Source organism: Suncus etruscus, chromosome 10 (assembly GCF_024139225.1).
Source record: "Suncus etruscus isolate mSunEtr1 chromosome 10, mSunEtr1.pri.cur, whole genome shotgun sequence".
NCBI lineage: Eukaryota > Metazoa > Chordata > Mammalia > Eulipotyphla > Soricidae > Suncus > Suncus etruscus.
In genome coordinates, this window is record NC_064857.1 from 34189153 (window position 1) to 34210023 (window position 20871).

General features: G+C 39.2%; 1 protein-coding gene across 1 annotated transcript in view; it reads left to right on the forward strand.

Moving 5' to 3' along the window:
- The first annotated feature begins 466 nt into the window (after positions 1–466).
- The window catches only part of LOC126020125 (Fc receptor-like protein 4), a 34521-nt gene continuing 14116 nt past the window's right edge, over positions 467–20871 (forward strand). Inside the window, exons 1-6 of the mRNA XM_049781596.1 lie at positions 467–542; positions 855–1106; positions 3897–4148; positions 5797–6081; positions 8526–8807; positions 19857–20052. Of these exons, the coding sequence (XP_049637553.1) occupies positions 467–542; positions 855–1106; positions 3897–4148; positions 5797–6081; positions 8526–8807; positions 19857–20052 (1343 nt within the window). The remainder of the gene's footprint in view (positions 543–854; positions 1107–3896; positions 4149–5796; positions 6082–8525; positions 8808–19856; positions 20053–20871) is intronic.

The window sequence follows — 20871 nt, forward strand, 5'->3', positions numbered from 1 at the left end:
TTTAGAAAACAATACATTTTATGGTTTGGTTTGCTTTGGTTTGCTTTGGAGCCACACTGGGCAGAGCTCAGAGCATACTTCTGGCTATGAACTCAGAGATCACTTTTGGGGAGTGTGGGGATTGAACCCAGGACAGCCACATGGCATGAAAGGCAAGCACCCTACCCAATGTACTATTACTATTACTCCAGACCAATACTTCCTCTTTGACAAGATTTTTTTCTTGAGCTATAATGATAGAAGAGACTAGTTTTGCCACTTGGGATATATATCTGAAAAGGGCAGAGAAAAAAATCTAAACAGCAGGAAAAAAAAATGAGACAAATAGTTTTTATCTGTCAACAGGGATAAATAAACCTCTGGTTTTAATTTGTATTTACCTTTCCTTCCTTCCATTTTTGTCCATGTTTCAAAAGCATAACTATTTTATTATTATAAAATAATATTTTTGAAGCCTAGGGGGTCAATGGGGACAACAAAGTCCTCAGTTTTCTCTCAGCCTTTAGACATCAGCTTACTCATATCTCCTCAACCTACTTCTTGTGAGTTAAGATACAATTCAGGTTCTCGTGTATAATTCAACTTAATTCTTGTGCCCCCTCTATCTACAGCTTCACTCTACCACACATATCCAGGCCATACAAATGCTCAGTTTTGAGGGGTGCCAGTAGCTTAAGGAACCTAAGAGGAATTTACTTGAGACCTTGGACTATCTGAAAATGATAAGGAATCTGGGATGCCCCATCCCTGATCTTCTATGGGGAATTGTCTACCTGAAGTTCTCCTCTAAAAGGCTAATTGCTCCAGCATTTCTAGCAACTCCACTTCAGACTCCTTTCTTTTTATTTCCTTAGCAGCTGCACAACAGTCAGTGATCTTCCTCAATCCTCCATGGACTACCTTCTTCCAAGGAGAGAGAGTGAATATGACTTGCCATGGATCTCATGACTATGTAGCAGGGGAAACATCAAAATATCATTGGTATCATGGGAAAAAAACACATGTAGCTACAGGAAAAACCCTCCAGGTCCGTGTATCTGGACAGTACAAATGCCAGGCGCCAGGCTCACTCCAAAGTAAGCCAGTGAATTTGTTGTTTTCTAAAGGTGAGAAAAGTGATTAACTCTAGTTAAAACTTTGGAAATGGTTTACAAACAAACATCTTAGCTTTCTGAAGTGTCTAAGAACTAAGGTTATTCATTCTACTTGACCTCTACTATTTTCAGCTTCATATTCTCTGTCTTTTTTGTTTGTTTGTTTGTTTGTTTGTTTGTTTGTTTGTTTGGTTGGTTGGTTGGTTGGTTGGCTGGTTGGCTGGTTGGTTGGTTGGTGGGCCACACCTCATAAGGCTCGGGGATTACTACAGGCTCTGCAATCAGGTGTTGCTCCTGATAGGCTTAGGGACCATATGGGATGCCGGGGATCAAACCTGTGCCTGACCCAGGTCAGCAGAGTGCAAGGCAAATGCCCTACTGCTGTGCTATCTCTTCGGCCCTCTGCCTCATTTTGTAAATATTTTCAAATTACTTCTAAAATTAAACTTTAAATATTTGATATTGGGGCCTGGATGATGACTCAAGAAGCTGGATTTTATATTTTGCATTGTGGGGGCCCCAAGTTTGACCTCTGTATTTCAAAGTGCCTTAAGCAACATACTAGTAGTTTCTACTGAACACTAAGTGAAGAGCAGCTACTGAGCACATTTGGATGTGGTCAAAATAATAAAAATACATAAATAAATAAATGTATAATATTAATAACTGCATTTTACTTAAGCACCATGATTACAAAGTTGTTCATAATTGAGTTTCAATCTTACAATGTACACCAACCACCAATGAGCTTTTCCCACCACCAATGTCCCTGGTTTCCTTCCTGCCTTTCCCCATGACTGCCTCTGGGGCAGGCATTTTGCTCTCTATCTTCCTTTTTTCCTTTTTGGACACTGGATTTGCACTATTGTTAATGAAGTGATACCGTGCATATCAGTTTATCTGAATCCCGAGATAAACTGTACTGAGTGATCAGTTCCAAATATCATTATTATAGTGGTCTTTCTCTGCCCTAACTGTACTGCTCCACTATGTATAGCAAGCTTCCTACCATAAACTGGTTCTTCTAGCCCTCCTCTCTATTGACTCTTGATATTATTCCACACAATCTTTTATTTTTCTTATATTCCATAAATGAGTGAGATTATTCTATATCTATACCTCTTCCTATGACTCATTTCACTTAATATAATACTCCTCTCGGGGCCGGGCGGTGGCGCTGGAGGTAAGGTGCCTGCCTTGCCTGCGCTAGCCTAGGACGGACCGCGGTTCGATCCCCCGGCGTCCCATATGGTCCCCCAAGAAGCCAGGAGCAACTTCTGAGCGCATAGCCAGGAGTAACCCCTGAGCGTCACAGGGTGTGGCCCAAAAACCAAAAAAAAAAAATATATATATATATAATACTCCTCTCATTCATCCATGTATAAGCAAATTTCATGATTTCATTTTCTTAACAGTTGTGTTGTGTAGATGTGCCACAGTTCCTTTAGCCTTTCATTTGTTCTCAGGCACTTGGGTTGTTTCCAGATTCTGGATTAATCAATGTACATTCTTACCATTCTTACACACTTGTTAACAGCAATTGAATTAGTGAATTTGTCTTAAGTGATCAAAATAAAACTGTATTTAAAACCTGACAAGAATTTTCTAGCACTCAATGGGAGAAATTACAAATACATAAATATTATATGTGAAAGTGCCATAAAACACCCGTTCAGTGGTAAGTAATATCCAACCTCATGCATGTCTTATGTCTCTTTTCTATGTCCATTTTTCTCTCTAACTAGAATGAGCTCCTGATCTTTCCTTTACAGTTTTGCCAACTTTATAAACATCATGGGTACTTTTATAATAAAAGAGGTATTCACTTAGTCACAAAAGGATAGCTTTGCCTCTAATTAGAATCTAAAGAGCATGAGAATGTTCAAGGGAACCATATTCACCAGCTTACATCATGTATTTTGGTCTATGTTAAGTGTGTCATTTGCACATTCCAGGATATTTCTCTAATGCTTCTCCTTAGATGAACCTTGCTCTGTGATTGGTAAGAGTGTGGACTTTTGGCATATTTAGTGATATTGGAGGTCATGATCACATCATCCTAGTTGTTGCTCTCCATTTCAGAATCCGTGTGTGTGTGTGTGTGTGTGTGTGTGTGTGTGTGTGTGTGTGTGTGTGTGTGTGTGTAGGTTTGGGGGTCCTCAACTGGCAATGCTTAGCAGTTACTCCAGGCTTTATACTGAGAGATTGCTATTGACCCAGGGACCATATGGGATGACACGGATGGAACCCGTGTCAGTCCTGGGTCAGCCACATGCAAGGCAAGAGCCCTACTGCTAAGCTACCACTCTACTTAAATTATAATTTTTAATACTTGAAGAAATGTGCTTGGAATTTATTTCAGAGTTGCAACTAAAGCCAGTCATACTGATTTGGAAGAAAATATGTGAACAGGGATCAGGAGACTAAACTTTGTGGAAGAAAACCAAACTTTTTTTTATGTACTTTTCTATCTATTCTCAATTAAGCTCAAGATATAATAGATTGGTTTTTTGGTGGTCTCCAGTACTTTGAGGGAACATAAAACCTGAGTCCCCCGGAGTGTGAGTGCATCATCTCAAAAGATGTTACTTTTAGCAGTTACTGTGACAAGTTCACTGCTCAAGTCTAAGCCTGGGAAGATCCACAGAATGAGGAAATCAAGGACCTGGATCCAGTTCTTGGGGGGTGTAACAAAGGTGGAAATGATTTTTGATAAATGATTTCCCAAAACTTTGTAATGCATGACACCATAGGGAGGAAGTGTGCCCTGAATGACGTGTCTTATTTCCCTGTGATTTCCAGAATCCCTTATCCTTCAAGCACCAAGCTCTGTGTTTGAAGGTGACAGGTTGCTTCTGAGATGCAAGAAAAGGGCAAGAGAGAAATTGACTGCTGTGCAATATACCTATTATGGAAAAAGTATTTCTATTCCTAACAACATCTCGGATCTTTTGATACCTCAAGCTAGTTCAAAACACAATGGCAGGTACCAGTGCTCTGGCACTATGAACAAGTATAAATTTAAATCAAATGCAAAGATTATTAAAATTCAAGGTAAGTACTTTGTTTCACATGGATTTACTTAGTAATCTTAAAGTGAGAAAATAGGGTATGCAAGGGAGCATTCTATTAGATATTGACATCAAATATGTTTTCAAATATATACATATGTAGATAGATAGATAGATAGATAGATAGATAGATAGATAGATAGATAGATAGATAGATAGATAGATAGATAGATAGATGATAGATAGATAGATAGATAGATAGATAGATAGATAGATAGATAGATAGATAGATAGATAGATAGATAAATTGCAGGTAAATGAGAGGCCTAAGTTCTCTAGGCAACAGAGAAAAATTGAGTGAATGGACTTTATGTAACTTCAGAATAAAATATGATAGAGGGTGGGTAGGTTGTTTTTTATTAATAATTTTTATTTTGACCAAAGTGAATTGCAAGTCTTTCAAAGTAGCATTTTAGGTACATAGTGACATTGAATCAGGGGTACTCCGACCACCAGTGTTGTCCTCCCTCCATCCCTGTTCCCAGTATGCATCCCATATTCCCCTCTTTTACTCCCCAGGCTGCTAGAATAAGTGGTCCCCTCTGTGTCTAGATTATTGTAGATTGGTTATCAATTCTGTTGTCTTTGGCTTTGAATTTGGTGTTTAAGTCTGATCACTTTTTATTTTTACTCAATGCTCATATGCCTGTTTGGTCTTGGTACCATTCATTATTTTCCTCTCAATATATGAGGCAGAACAAAATGATTCAAGTTATGTGGTTCTGTTTGAAAGAAAAAAGGGGGGGGCAAAAATGAAACAAATAAAAATCCGGGAGGACTCCATCTAGAGGTTATAAATATCAATTTAAGAGAAGAGAGGGAAAAAAGGAAGAAAAATGTAACAAAAAAAAAACAGACAAACAAGAAAACAAAAACAACAAAAAATCGAGCAGCAACAACAAAAAGAAAACATAAATAAAATCAAACAAAGGGACCAGAGAAATAACATGGAGATAAGTTGTTTGCCTTGCATTCAGAAGGATGGTGGTTTGAATCTCAGCATCCCATATGGTCCCCCTGCCAGGAACGATTTCTGAGCATAGAGCCAGGAGTAAACCCTGAGCGCTGCAGGGTGTGACCAACCCCCCCAAAAAATCAAACAAATAAACCCGAAAAGCACCACAGCAATAAAGACAACAACCAAACAATAATCACGATCCTGAAATAAAACAAAACTAAAAAATAAAAATTGTGCTTTTATTTTATTTTATTTTTTTGCATAGGCACAATAAATATTGGGGAGATTAGAAAAGGAATTCCCTTGGCCTAAGAGATACAGGTTTTATCTGCCCTTGAAGCATACTGTAGGTTGGTTTTTCTCTGTGTATGAAATTTCCTATAATTGAGTATTTTTTTTATTTATTTATTTATTTTGGTTTTGGTTTTGGGGGCCACACCCGGTGACGCTCAGGGGTTACTCCTGGCTATGCTCTCAGAAGTCGCTCCTGGCTTGGGGGACCATATGGGACGCCGGGGGATCGAACCTCGGTCCGTCCTAGGCTAGCACTGGCAAGGCAGACACCTTACCTCTAGCGCCACCGCGCCAGCCCCTATTATTAAGTATTAAGCCTATCTTTACTAGGGCTCTGTGTACCATTGTGCTTGAAACATGATTTGCCCCTTCTCTCTAGAACTATTTACACTTCCAACACTAAAAATCACAGCCTTCCAGCCGGAAGAGGGAAGCTCTGTCACACTCAGCTGTGAAGTACAGCTTCCACTGGAGAGGCGCAATACTCTGCTCCACTTCATGTTCTTCAGAGAAAATGAGGTCATCTTGTCAGAATGGAGCAGCTCTCCAGAACACCAGATCGCCACCATCTGGAAAGAAGACTCAGGAGCTTATAAATGTGGTGTTGAAACTGTGAATGACAGTATTCTCAAGTACAGCCCTCCAAGACAGATCCATGTGCAGAGTGAGCACTGGGATTTCTGGGCAGGGATGAGGCTTTTTCTTTTGGCTCTGTGAGGGTGGGAACTGCCCATCACAGATACTCTGTCGCCCTGATAGCATCAAGCATAGTCTAAGAAGAAGGAAGGTGCTATAACAAAAGAAATACATCGTTTCTATCTCACTTTCCCTAAGAATTAATCTTCCATTGAAACTCCGTTTTTGGAAATAATAGAGTTGATTCATATATGTTTTAAGTAAGAATTAGAACACTATACAACTATTGAATTATTGGGTTACAGATTATTGGATTCTGGAGCAAATTATTTAAAAGGTATCTTCCCATTCTATTATTATTGATATTGTTATTGTTATTGGAATACATCCAGCAGCGTTCTGGAGTTTCTCCTGGCTCTGCACTCAGAAATCACTGTTGGCAGGCTCAGGAGACCATATAACATGCCAGGGATCTAATCCATGTCTGTCCTGGGTCAGCAGTATGCAAGGCAAATGCTCTACCACTGCACTATCACTACAGCCCCTATCTTTCCATTCTTCTTCTTCAATAATGGGCAACCATGAACAACTGTGGTGTGCAAAAGAGAATGATAGGCACATGTACAATAAAATATACAGTAAATATCACATATATTAAGCATTGTAGTAAGTCTTTTTTAAATGGATGGACATAAAGATTATTATGCTGAATGAACTGAGTCAGTGGGAGAGGGATAGACATAAAAATAAACTCACTCATTTGTGAAATATAAGAAAAATAAGAGACAGTATGGTACTAATATCCAGAGACAATTGACATGAAAGTTAGGAGGCCAAGTTCATGGTAGGAAGCTTGCCATAAAATTGGTGAGTGAAGCTAGAGTAGAGAAGGTTTCACTATGGAAATAATAGTTGGAACTGATCTCTCTGGACAAAAACTGGGTGTTGAAAGGAAATAAAGTGACATGCATAGTTCTCCTTCATTAACAATAGTGCAAACCACATGTGAAAAAGGAAAGAGAGAAAGCAGCAAAATGTCTTTCCGGAGACAAGGGAGGTGACAGTGGGGGGAAATGGGGAGACACTGGTGGCAGGAAAGGTTTACTGGAGAAGGATGTTGTACATTATGTGATTGAAACCTAAACATGAAAGGTTTTGTAACCACAGTGCCTAAATAAAGCAATTATATATAGGAGAAAGAAAGAAAGAAAGAAAGAAAGAAAGAAAGAAAGAAAGAAAGAAAGAAAGAAAGAAAGAAAGAAAGAAAGAAAGAAAGAAAGAAAGAAAGAAAGAAAGAAAGAAAGAAAGAAAGAAAGAAAGAAAGAAAGAAAGAAAGAAAGAAAGAAAGAAAGAGAGAGAGAAAGAAAGAAAGAGAGAAAGAGAGAAAGAGAGAAAGAGGGAAAGAGAGAGAGAAAGAAAGAAAGAAAGAAAGAAAGAAAGAAAGAAAGAAAGAAAGAAAGAAAGAAAGAAAGAAAGAAAGAAAGAAAGAAAGAAAGAAAGAAAGAAAGAAAGAAAGAAAGAAAGAAAGAAAGAAAGAAAGAAAGAAAGAAAGAAAGAAAGAAAAGAAAAGAAAGAAAAGAAAGAAGGAAGGAAGGAAAGAGAGGAGAGAGAAAAAGAAGAAAGAAAGAATGAATGAATGAATAAAAGAAAGGAAGGAAGGAAGGAAGTAAAAGGAAGTAAAAGGGAAGGGAAAAGAAAGGAGAAAGAGGGCCGGGCAGTGGCACTAGAGGTAAGGTGTCTGCCTTGCCAGCGCTAGCCTAGGACGGACCGCGGTTCGATCCCCCGGTGTCCCATATGGTCCCCCGGTCCCCCAAGCCAGGAGCGACTTCTGAGCGCATAGCCAGGAGTAACCCTGAGCGTCACCGGGTGTGGCCCAAAAACCAAAAACAAAACAAAACAAGAAAGGAGAAAGAACAAAAGAAAAGAAAGAAAGAAAGAAAAAGCAAATGTGACCCCACAGCCCACCGTAGTTATTATTGCTATCATCCATTCCTGAAAAGAGCTTGGGCTCTCTTAGGTTATCACACACATAAAGGCTTCTCTAGAAATATTCCATTTTCCTTTCCTGGTGCCTATATAATATAATGAAAAGTTTATTATAGGTAGGTCTTATATGTCCAAAATCCACGGTCTAGAGGTCATAAAGGTAGTATTTACTGAAGAATAATATATCTTAAAGTTACATTAAAAATGACCCTGTTAGGGGCCGGGCGGTGGCGCAAGAGGTAAGGTGCCTGCCTTGCCTGCGCTAGCCTTGGACGGACCACAGTTCGATCCCCCGGCGTCCCATATGGTCCCCCAAGAAGCCAGGAGCAACTTCTGAGCACATAGCCAGGAGTAACCCCTGAGCGTTACCGGGTGTGGCCCAAAAACCAAAAAAAAAAAAAAAAAAAAACCAAAAAAATGACCCTGTTCAATAACCAGCCCCATTCTCCCCACTCAGACCTCACTTATTTTCTCATATTCACACAGGAATCCCTGTGTCTGGTGCACTTCTGGAGACTCGACCCCAGAAGGCTCATGCATTTCAAGGGAAGACATTAGTCCTTGTCTGTTCTGTGGCAAATGGCACAGGGATCACCACGTTTTTCTGGTACAGAGAGGACACAAAGGAGAGCCTAGGAAGGAAAAGTGGGCGTTTCCAGAGAGCAGAGTTGGAGACCCCTGTAAAGAGCCATTCAGGGAGCTACTACTGTACAGCGGACAATGGCTATGGCCCCATCCACAGTGTACCTGTGAATGTCACGATAAGCGGTGAGTGTTACTATCCATTGACCTTATTTACTCTCTGATTTCTTTGAGGATGGGATGACTCTATTCTTTGTCACATTTTCTTTCTGTTTCTATTTTATTAGCTTTTATTGTACTAGATTGTTTCTTCAGTGGAATAACAATGATTTCTTTTACAATGAGTTAATGCTGGCCAGGATCAACACATCTCTTAGATGATTGTACCACTATTCTAACCCTTTAAAGGTTAATTTTTTAAATAAAAGCTCTTACATTTTAAAGGTCTTTAAAGGTAGGGTGTGGCTATCAGCCTACATGTGAAGTCTAGTAAATCATCCAACGCACATCAAGTCAGTCTCTTTAAGTTCAAAAGGACTTTCTCTACTACACCACTGGAGACATAGGAGAGTTTCAATAGCAAAATTATGCAGATTATAAAAAGCAGATCAAGATGAAAAGGAGCCATGCAGCATGCTATTTCCACTGAAGAACCCCATAGTTCTAACACAACTTTTCTCTTGCACTTTTTTCAATAAGTCACATCAGGCTGGTCATATTTTCCCTCATATCCCTTGAAACTAAGCTAATGGTTTCTACTGCATTCCCAGCTGCATCCCTGGATCTCCCATAAGGCTAGATTTTATTGAGGAACTCCTGGATAGTTGTGTTTTCCTGTATTTCTATTTTCAAGTGTTCATAATTATTCAACTCACTTCAGTATATTAATTCAGTCCATCAACAATATTATTATTAAAATATTATTATCCTTATTTTACAGACAAGAAACACTGATGTCTAAGTTGATTTTCCTTTTTGTTGATCGGGTGATTTTTTTTGTTTGTGTATGTGTGTAGGGCAATCACTGGCAGTGCTCAGGACTTACTCTTGGCTCTTTCTCCAGGGATCATTTCTGGTGGAGCTCGAAGACCATATGGGGTGCTGGGGATAACCTGGATTGTCCATTGTCCATGCAAAACCAGTGTCCTATTCACAGTACTATCTCTCTAGCCCTTGGGGAGAGTATGTATTTTTCCATAGCCATAGATAAATAAGTGAAAGAATTAGAATTGTAACCCAGCAGTCTGGTCTGTGCTTTCTTTTCCTTTAGTTTTACTCATAAATAACATAAATTAGGCTTATAAAACTGCAAATTTAAGGGCTCCCTGTGTGTGACACCAGGCGGGGAAAATCCGCGAAAGTACACCGGCCCAGTGGGGCTCAGCTGTGAAAGACTGTGAGTGTGACCTGTCTATGTCTGTCTACTGTCCTCTTGCGTGAAACTCTTGCGAGTGGGGCAAAAAGAGCCTCCAGAAACCTCGCTCGCCCAGACGCCATTTTCAGGGAGGGACTTCAGAGCATAAAAACCGGCTATCCTTTGCAAAAGCTGGCTCCCTGTGTGTGACACCAGGCGGGGAAAATCCGCGAAAGTACACCGGCCCAGTGGGGCTCAGCTGTGAAAGACTGTGAGTGTGACCTGTCTATGTCTGTCTACTGTCCTCTTGCGTGAAACTCTTGCGAGTGGGGCAAAAAGAGGCTCAGAGGAGCACGGCCGCTCCGCTTCACTACGCGGCCGTGCACTCTTTCTAAGGAAAGAACTCCATTGCAACAAGAAGGAAAAATCACACTAAGAACGGCGCTATATCACAGAAGCAAACATTTCTCTCTGGACTGTCTTCTCTGTTACATGCTCGGGCCTAAGATTTGACCCAGTGTGAGGCTTCATCCACGGAGGACTCCCCTCCCTTAGAGGCAAGTCAGCCCATCCAGAAAGGGAGGAGCCAGAGGAGTGTGCTGCCTACATCATATAGACAATGAATACCACTACAACACGTAGAAAAACCCACAATACAAATGTGACAATGGGGAAACAGCGCAGGCCAGCATCAGACATAGAGAATGAAGATGACAATTCTGAGGACCAGATAATGACTGAACAACTAATCAACCTCTCAGATAAGGACTTTAGACTAGCAATATGGAAGGTGCTCAACAGACTCCAAGAAACCATGGATCGAGTTGAACAGAACACTAATAAGAACCAAGAAAATATGAAGGCAGAAATGACAAAACTCCAAACTGAAATAACATGTCAACTAACAGGCCTGAAAAACTCAGTAAACGAAGTGAATGACAAAATGGATAAGCTCTGGGACAGGGTATCAGAAGCTGAGAATAGACTTGGTGCTGTGGAAGATGAGATACATAACAATTCCATACAGCAGGAGAGATTGGACAAAAAACTTAAAGCAAATGAGCAGACAATGGAAAAATTAGTCAAAGAATGGGAACAGACGAAAATAGAAGTCTATGATAAGATCAACAGAAACAACTTAAGAATCATTGGAGTCCCAGAGACCCAGGAAGAAAATTTCCAGGAAGAATCAATGGTCAAGAACATCATTAAAGAGAAACTTCCAGAGCTAAAGAATATATGTGATCAAATCCTGCATGCCCGAAGAGTACCAACCAAAAGAGACCCCAGAAAAACCACCCCAAGACACATCCTAGTCACAATGACAAATCCCACAGATAGAGACAGAATTCTGAAAACAGCAAGATCAAAAGGGGAAATCATGTTCAAGCAAGCTTCCCTGAGATTTACAGCAGACCTGTCACCAGAAACGCTCAATGCCAGAAAGCAGTGGTGGGATATTGTGACAAGACTGAATGAAATGAATGCTTCACCCAGAATACTATACCCAGCAAAACTCACTTTCCGGTTTGATGGAAGAATACATGGTTTCACAGACAAAAAACAGCTCAGAAACTTCACAGACACAAAACCAGTCTTAAGAGAAAAACTGAAAGACCTAATCTAAGACAAGACTACCCAAAAGACACACCAAATTTTGAAATAAAGATGGCGTTAAATCCCAGGACAATTCTTTCTCTCAACGTCAATGGACTAAATGCACCAGTTAAGAGACACAGAGTGGCTAAATGGATCAAAAAACTCAATCCAACCTTCTGCTGCCTACAAGAAACGCACCTGAATAGTCAGAACAAACATAGACTCAAAATAAAAGGCTGGAGAAAAGTTATCCAAGCAAACAACACCCATAAAAAAGCTGGAGTGGCCATACTAATATCAGATAATGCAAACTTTATACTCAGGAAGGTTGTAAGGGACAAAGACGGACATTTTATATTAATCAAGGGGTACGTAGAGCAGGAAGAATTCACTCTCCTAAACATATATGCACCGAATGAGGGGCCAGCAAAATATTTAATACAACTGCTGACAAATCTGAAAAATAATATCAACAACAACACAATAATTGTGGGGGACCTAAACACGGCTTTGTCAACACTGGACAGGTCAACCAGACTGAAACCCAACAAGAATATACTAGACCTGAGGAGAGAAATGGAAGAAAGAGGCCTAGTGGATATATATAGGACACTCCATCCCCAGAAACCTGGATACACATTCTTCTCCAATGTACATGGTACATTCTCCAGAATAGACTACATGCTGGCACATAAAACATACCTCCATAAGATCAAGAGGATAGAAATTTTGCAGACTACCTTCGCTGACCACAAGGCTCTGAAATTATTTGTGAACTCCAAAGGGACTCAGAAGAAACACTTTAACACCTGGAAGTTAAACAGCCTCATGCTCAATAACCAGTGGGTCCGAGATGAAATCAAGGAGGAAATAAAAAGGTTCCTGGAAACAAATGACAATAAAGACACAAACTCTCAGAACTTATGGGACACAGCAAAAGCAGTACTGAGAGGAAAATTTATAGCTTTGCAAGCACACATCAGGAAGGAAGAAGGAGCTTACCTGAGTAGCTTAATGACACAGCTAATAGAACTAGAAAATGCTCAACAAAAGGACCCAAGAACAGGAAGACAGAAGGAAATAACAAAGCTGAGAGCAGAAATCAACGAAGTGGAAACTCAAAAAACAATCCGAAAGATCAACGAAAGCAGAAGTTGGTTCTTTGAAAAAATAAACAAGATTGATAGACCACTGGCAAACCTAACAAAGAAAGAGAGAGAGAGAAACTTGATAACTCGTATCAGGAATGAAAAAGGAGAGATCACTACTGATATGACAGAGATTCAAAGGGTAATCAGAAACTACTTTGAAAAACTCTACGCCACTAAAAATGAGAACCTGGAAGAAATGGATAAATTCTTGGACTCTTATAATCTTCCACGGTTGAAGGAAGAGGATGTAGCATATCTAAACACCCCCATCACCATTGATGAAATTAAAACAGTAATCAAATGTCTGCCGAAAAACAAAAGCCCAGGTCCAGATGGATTCACTAATGAATTCTATCAAACTTTCCAAGAGGAACTACTGCCAATCTTGGCAAGACTCTTTCATGAAATTGAACAAACAGAAACACTTCCAAATAGCTTTTATGAAGCCAACATCACCTTGATACCTAAACCAGACAGAGACGCTACCAAAAAAGAAAATTACAGACCAATATCACTGATGAATGCAGATGCAAAGATCCTCAACAAAATCCTGGCAAATAGGATTCAATGCCTCATTAAGAAGATCATCCACTACGATCAAGTAGGTTTCATCCCAGGAATGCAAGGCTGGTTTAACATCCGTAAATCTATCAACATAATACACAACATCAATAACAAGAAAAATAAAAACCACATGATCATATCAATAGATGCAGAGAAAGCATTTGATAAGGTCCAACACCCATTCTTGATCAAAACTCTCAGCAAGATGGGAATGGAGGGAACCTTTCTCAATATAGTGAAGGCCATCTACCACAAGCCAGTGGCAAATATTATCCTCAATGGAGAAAAACTGAAAGCCTTCCCCCTAAATTCTGGCACAAGACAAGGCTGTCCTCTCTCACCACTCCTATTCAACATAGCACTGGAAGTACTTGCTATAGCGATTAGGCAAGAAAAGGATATCAAGGGAATCCAGATAGGAAAGGAAGAAGTCAAGCTCTCACTGTTTGCAGATGACATGATACTCTACTTAGAAAACCCTAAAGACTCTATCAAAAAGCTTCTAGAAACAATAGACTCATATAGCAAGGTGGCAGGCTACAAAATTAACACACAAAAATCAATGGCCTTTCTATACACCAACAGTAATAAAGAAGAAATGGACATTAAGAAAACAACCCCATTCACAATAGTACCACACAAACTCAAATATCTTGGAATCAACTTGACTAAATATGTGAAGGACCTATACAAAGAAAACTATAAAACTCTGCTCCAAGAAATAAGAGAGGACACACGGAAATGGAAACACATACCCTGCTCATGGATTGGCAGGATTAACATCATCAAAATGTCAATACTCCCCAAGGCATTATACAAATTTAATGCCATCCCTCTAAAGATACCCATGACATTCTTCAAAGAAGTGGATCAGACACTTTTGAAATTCATTTGGAACAATAAACACCCTCGAATAGCTAAAGCAATCATTGGAAAAAAGAATATGGGAGGAATTACTTTTCCCAACTTTAAACTGTACTACAAAGCAACAGTTATCAAAACAGCATGGTATTGGAATAAGGATAGGTCCTCAGATCAGTGGAATAGGCTTGAATACTCAGAAAATGTTCCCCAGAGATACAACCATCTAATTTTTGATAAAGGAGCAGGAAATCCTAAATGGAGCAGGGAAAGCCTCTTCAACAAGTGGTGTTGGCACAATTGGATAGCCACTTGCAAAAAATTAAACTTAGACCCCCAGCTAACATCATGTACAAAGGTAAAATCCAAATGGATTAAAGACCTCGATATCAGCCCCAAAACCATAAGATATATAGAACAGCACATAGGCAAAACACTACAGGACATTACAGGCATCTTCAAGGAGGAAACTGCACTCTCCAAGCAAGTGAAAGCAGAGATTAACAGATGGGAATATATTAAGCTGAGAAGCTTCTGCACCTCAAAGGAAATAGTGCCCAGGATACAAGAGCCACCCACTGAGTGGGAGAAACTATTCACCCAATACCCATCAGATAAGGGGCTAATCTCCAAAATATACAAGGCACTGACAGAACTTTACAAGAAAAAAACATCTAACCCCATCAAAAAATGGGGAGAAGAAATGAACAGACACTTTGACAAAGAAGAAATACGCATGGCCAAAAGACACATGAAAAAATGTTCCACATCACTAATCATCAGGGAGATGCAAATCAAAACAACGATGAGATACCACCTCACACCCCAGAGAATGGCACACATCACAAAGAATGAGAATAAACAGTGTTGGCGGGGATGTGGAGAGAAAGGAACTCTTATCCACTGCTGGTGGGAATGCTGTCTAGTTCAACCTTTATGGAAAGCGATATGGAGATTCCTCCAAAAACTGGAAATCGAGCTCCCATACGATCCAGCTATACCACTCCTAGGAATATACCCTAGGAACACAAAAATACAATACAAAAACCCCTTCCTTACACCTATATTCATTGCAGCTCTATTTACCATAGCAAGACTCTGGAAACAACCAAGATGCCCTTCAACAGATGAATGGCTAAAGAAACTGTGGTACATATACACAATGGAATATTATGCAGCTGTCAGGAGAGATGAAGTCATGAAATTTTCCTATACATGGATGTACATGGAATCTATTATGCTGAGTGAAATAAGTCAGAGAGAGAGAGAAAAACGCAGAATGGTCTCACTCATCTATGGGTTTTAAGAAAAATGAAAGACACCCTTGTAATAATAATTTTCAGACACAAAAGAGAAAAGAGCTGGAAGTTCCAGCTCACCTCAGGAAGCTCACCACAAAGAGTGATGAGTTTAGTTAGAGAAATAACTACATTTTGAACTGTCCTAATATTGAGAATGTATGAGGGAAATGTAGAGCCTGTTTAGGGTACAGGCAGGGGTTGGGTGGGGAGGAGGGTGATTTGGGACTTGGGTGATGGGAATGTTGCACTGGTGATGGGTGGTGTTCCTTTTATGACTGAAACCCAAACACAATCATGTATGTAATCAAGGTGTTTAAATAAAAAAAAAATTAAAAAAAAAAAAAAAACTGCAAATTTAAGGTGCAAAGCATAATATTATACTGCATATATATGTGTCAATGATTTACACAATAAGGTTAGTTAACATTAACTAACTTGCATAATAATAATTGGAGTGGAAGATCTTAAAACCTATTTCTCTGCAACTTTCAAATATACATAATTTCTTTTCATGGCTGGAGTAGTAGCACAGTAGTAGGGCATTTGCCTTTCATGCAGCTGTCCCAGGATGGACATGGGTTTGATCTCTGAGCTGGTCCTTCTGTCTCTTCCAATCCTTAACTCTATTGTCTCTTGGCTTTATTACAATAATGTCTTTAATTTTTCTTAAAACCCATAGATGAATGAGACTATTCTGTGTCTGTCTCTTTCCCTATGACTTACTTCACCCAGCATAATAGATTCATTTACATACACGTATAGGAAAAAGGTAGTCTGCTTGATTTTATGGAGATATGTTTTATGGGCCACCATGTGGTCTATCCTGCAGAATGACCCATGTGCATTGGAAAATAATGTATATCCAGGTTTCTGGGGGTGGCATGCCATATATATACACTAGTTCAATTTTTTCATTTCTCTTTTCAAAGCTAGTCTATTTTTGTTGGGTTTAATTCTAGCTGACCTATCAAGGGTGACAGGGAAATGTTTAGGTATCCCATGATTATTGTGTTATTATTGATATATTTTTTATATTTGTCAACAATTGTATTAAATAATGTTCTGGTCCCTCACTAGTTGTATATGTTTAGGAGTATGAATTCTTCCTGTTGTACATATCCCTTGATTAGTACAAAATGTCCATCTTTGTCCCTTACAACTTTTCTGAGTCTAAAGTTTGTGACATCTGATATTAGTATGGCCCTCCAGCTTTTTTAAGGGTGTTGTTTGCTTGAATAATTTTCTTCCATCCTTGAATTTTTAGTCTATGTTTGTTCTGACTACTCAGGTGTGTTTCTTGCAGGCAGCAGAAGGTTGTATTCAGTTTAACCACTTTGTGTCTCTTAACTGGTGCATTTAGTCCATTGACATTGAGAGAGGTAATTGTCATGGGATTTAGTGTCATCTTTGTGTAGAAGTTTGGTGTGTCTGTTGGTCTGTCTTGGCTTAAAGTAGACCTTTCAGTTTTTCTTTTAAGGATGGTTTTGGGTCTGCAAAGTTTTTGAGCTTTTTTTGTTTGTTTGTTTGTCTATGAATACTTCCTTCAAACCTAAAAGTGAGTTTTGCTGGGTGCAGTTTTCTCTGCGAAGCATTTATTTCATTGAGTTTTGTCACTATGTCTTACCACTGCCTTCTGAACTTGAAGGTTTCTTGTGACAAGTCTGCTGTAAATCTTAAGGATGCTACCTTGAACATAATTTCACTTTTTGGTCTTGCTGCTTTTAGTATTCTAGCCCTATTTGTGGAATTCATCATTGTGACTAGGATATGTCTTGGGGTGCTTTTCCTTGGGTCTCTTTCTTCTCTTTAACTGGTATTCTTTGGGCTTGCAAGATTTGGTTGCATGTAGTCTTTAGCTCTGGTAGTTTCTCTGTAATGGTGTCCTTGACTATTGATTCTTCCTGGGGATTTTCTTCCTGGGTCTTTGGGATGCCAATGATTCTTAAGTTGTTTCTGTTGATCTTACCAAAACTTGTATTTTTATCTGTTCACATTCTTTGAGTAATTGCTCCATTGTCTGATCATTTTCTTTAAGGCCTTTTTCCAATCTCGTCTGCTGTATGGAGTTGCTATGCATCATCTTCCAGCTCATTGATTCTATCCTCAGCTTTTGTTACTCTGTTGGAGAAGCTTTTCACTGAGATTTTCAATCTACTGAATTTTTCAGACCTGTTATTTCAGTTTAGTGTTTTCTATCTTCATATCCTCTTGATTTTCATTAGTTCAACTCAATCTATATTTTCTTTGACTTCTGTGAACATCCTTCATATTTCTTCTCTAACCTCCATATCTGAGGGACCAACTAGGTGGTTGGCTGTTTTGGGGTCATCAGAGTTGCCATCTTTATTTTCTTTCTTTTTTTTTTATTATATGTAATTTTTATTTTGACCATATTGGCTTACATATCTTTCACAATAGTATTTTAGGTACATATTAACATTGAATCAGGGGAATTCTTGTCACCAAGTTTGTCTTCCCTCTACCCCCATTCCCATCCTGCACCCCATATCCCCCACCCTCACCTCCCCCCCCCCCCCCGGGCTGCCAGAATAAGTGGTCCCCTCTGTGTCTAGCTTACTACTTAGTGATCATATATCTGTTTGGTACTGGTACCTTCCCTTATTTCCCCCCTCTATTTGAGAGGCAGAACTAGATAGCCATCTTCATTTTCTATGCCTGGTGTTGGCCTATGTCGTTTCCCCATTGTCACATTTGTATTGTGGATTTTTCTATGTATTGTGATGGTATTCATCCACTAGACTAGATGATGTGCATGGCCACAAAGCAAAGCGGAGGTGCTTTTCTGGCTCCACCGTTTGTGGGCGGGACTTCTCACTTCTGAAGAAATGAGCCCTCAGGGACCGGAGAGATAGCATGGAGGTAGGGCGTTTGCCTTTCGTGCAGAAGGTCATCGGTTCAAATCCCGGCGTCCCATATGGTCCCCTGTGCCTGCCAGGAGCAATTTCTGAGCATGGAGCCAGAAGTAACCCCTGAGCACTGCCGGGTGTGACCCAAAAAAGCCACAAAAAAAAAAAAAAAAAAAAGAAATGAGCCCTCAGGGAAGAATGCCGAAGAGGATCAAAATCCCAGGCCGAAGCAGAGCAGAGAAAAGGCCCAAGATATCTGCCATGCTTATGACACACAGCAGAAATCCTCTTTATTTTTCTTTAGGAAAAATAAAGTATATCGAGTATCTGTTTCCATTTATGAAATAGATTACTTTTGAGTTCCTATTTTAAGAATAATCCCTTGCAAATGAATAATTTTCAAACATCTTAACTTTGCTTCATACATTGCTTTTTCATTTTGTTCTTGCCTTTATTATAAAGAATAATTTTATTTGTAGTTTCATATATTTTTTCCTTTTGTTTTTGCACTTTTGGTGTTATTTCTATAAAACCATTATTATAAGATCAATATCAAGGAATTTTTTCAAATTTTTTATAGTTTTATGTTTCAGAAAGTTATATGTAAATCTTCAACCCATTTGAGTTTTATGAGTATTGTGCAACAAAGACCCGGTTTCTTTTTGCATTTGAATATCCAGTTTTCCTAATACCACATACTAAATATGTTATATCTCTTCCCATAAAATATTTTTGGCTCCTTTGTAAAATGTTAGTTGACTATATATGCAAGGTTAATTTCTAAACTTGATTCTATTTCACTTGTGTTTTCTTTATACTATTACCATTCTATTTTGGTTGCTAGAGCATGTAATGTAGTTTGAAATCAGGAAGTATGATATCTCGAGCTTTTTTTCATTTATTTTGAAATACAAAGGGTACTTGGGACCTTTTAAATTTCATACAAATATCAAAATTCTAAAAAGGGAATTATTTTAAAATGCCATTGGAATTGTGTTAGGGATGCACTGAACCTATAATTTTTATGAAATTTAAACTAACATTGCAATCGTTCAACACTACATTTCTCTTTTTAATGTTCTGTGATGTCAATGTCAAAGACTTCTCTGAAATCTTGACTGCATCTCCAAGAAAGATGAATGCAAAATAAACAATTGGTACAAAGTTAAATTTAAAAGCTTCTGTACAGCAAAATAAAAAGCAAAACGAATGGGAAGACAGCCTACTGAATGGGAGAAGATATTTGCACACCATACATATATCCAAGGACTAATATCCAATGTAGATAAAGAACTCATCTGCTCTGTCTCCTTCCAGGCTGCCTTCCCACTCCCCCACCACACACACACACACACACACACACACACACACACACACACACACACACACACACACCACATACTGAACTCAAAAATATAGACAGAAGATTTTAATAGAAACTTATCTAAAGTGAAAATTCTGATAGCTGACATTTGAAACTATCCAGAGTCTCTGGGTTATCAGATTCTTTTCACTCTTGCCTCTACCACTTTACATAGCCTCACTCCCTCTTACACAGGGGCTCAAGGACGAGCTGCCTACAAGTAGAAAGCAATGCTCTTGCCCCCACCCTCAGCCTAGCTCTCGAGGAGGTCTCATGATTCCAAATCACTTGCTTTCCCTCGTCCCAGATCTCGTATTTAGAGCCAAACTGAGGAAAGATCCCAGGTACAACCTTCTCTTGCTGGAGCTAAAGTAAGTTCTTTCCTTCAGGCATTGCCATGAATGGAAGTGTTGCCATTGCCGTGGGAGTCACTTGTGGACTGTTGTGCATTCTTCTTTTAATCTTGACCCTGCTGTTTTACCGCTGGTACCAGAGGAAATCAGGTCTGTGTCCTTTCTCACCTCCTTGGAGTCTGTCCTGTTTTGACTCAGAAATGGTAATTTATTGCAAACTGAGGTTCTGTCCTACCACCATCCCCTACTTTGTCAACTCAATATGCACATATATACTCAATTTTTTTCACGGCCGCTGGTAGGTTAAGGCTCTTTATATCTAGTATGTTTTACAAATTTTAAGTGAGTGAGAAAGTAAAATTGTTTAAGTAAAATTATAAAATCTCTAAATTTCTTTTAGCATTTTCTTTAGCATTTCCTTCAGCATTTTCCTTAATAAAACAGTTAACGGGATATTTCAGGCTACTATAAATATCTTATAAATGGACAACATAACATGCCAAAGAGTTCTTTTTTTTTTTTTTTTTTTTTTTTTTTTTGGTTTTTGGGCCACACCCAGCAGTGCTCAGGGGTTACTCCTGGCTGTCTGCTCAGAAATAGCTCCTGGCAGGCACGGGGGACCATATGGGACACCGGGATTCGAACCAAACACCTTTGGTCCTGGATCGGCTGCTTGCAAGGCAAACACCGCTGTGCTATCTCTCCGGGCCCAGCCAAAGAGTTCTTTTAAAAAAAATACAAAATGAGTATTCACCAATCATTCTTCTTCCTCCCTACAGACTTCACTGAAGCAAAGGCTAAAACTGTCTGTCCTATGGACCCTGCACCCTACTTTTT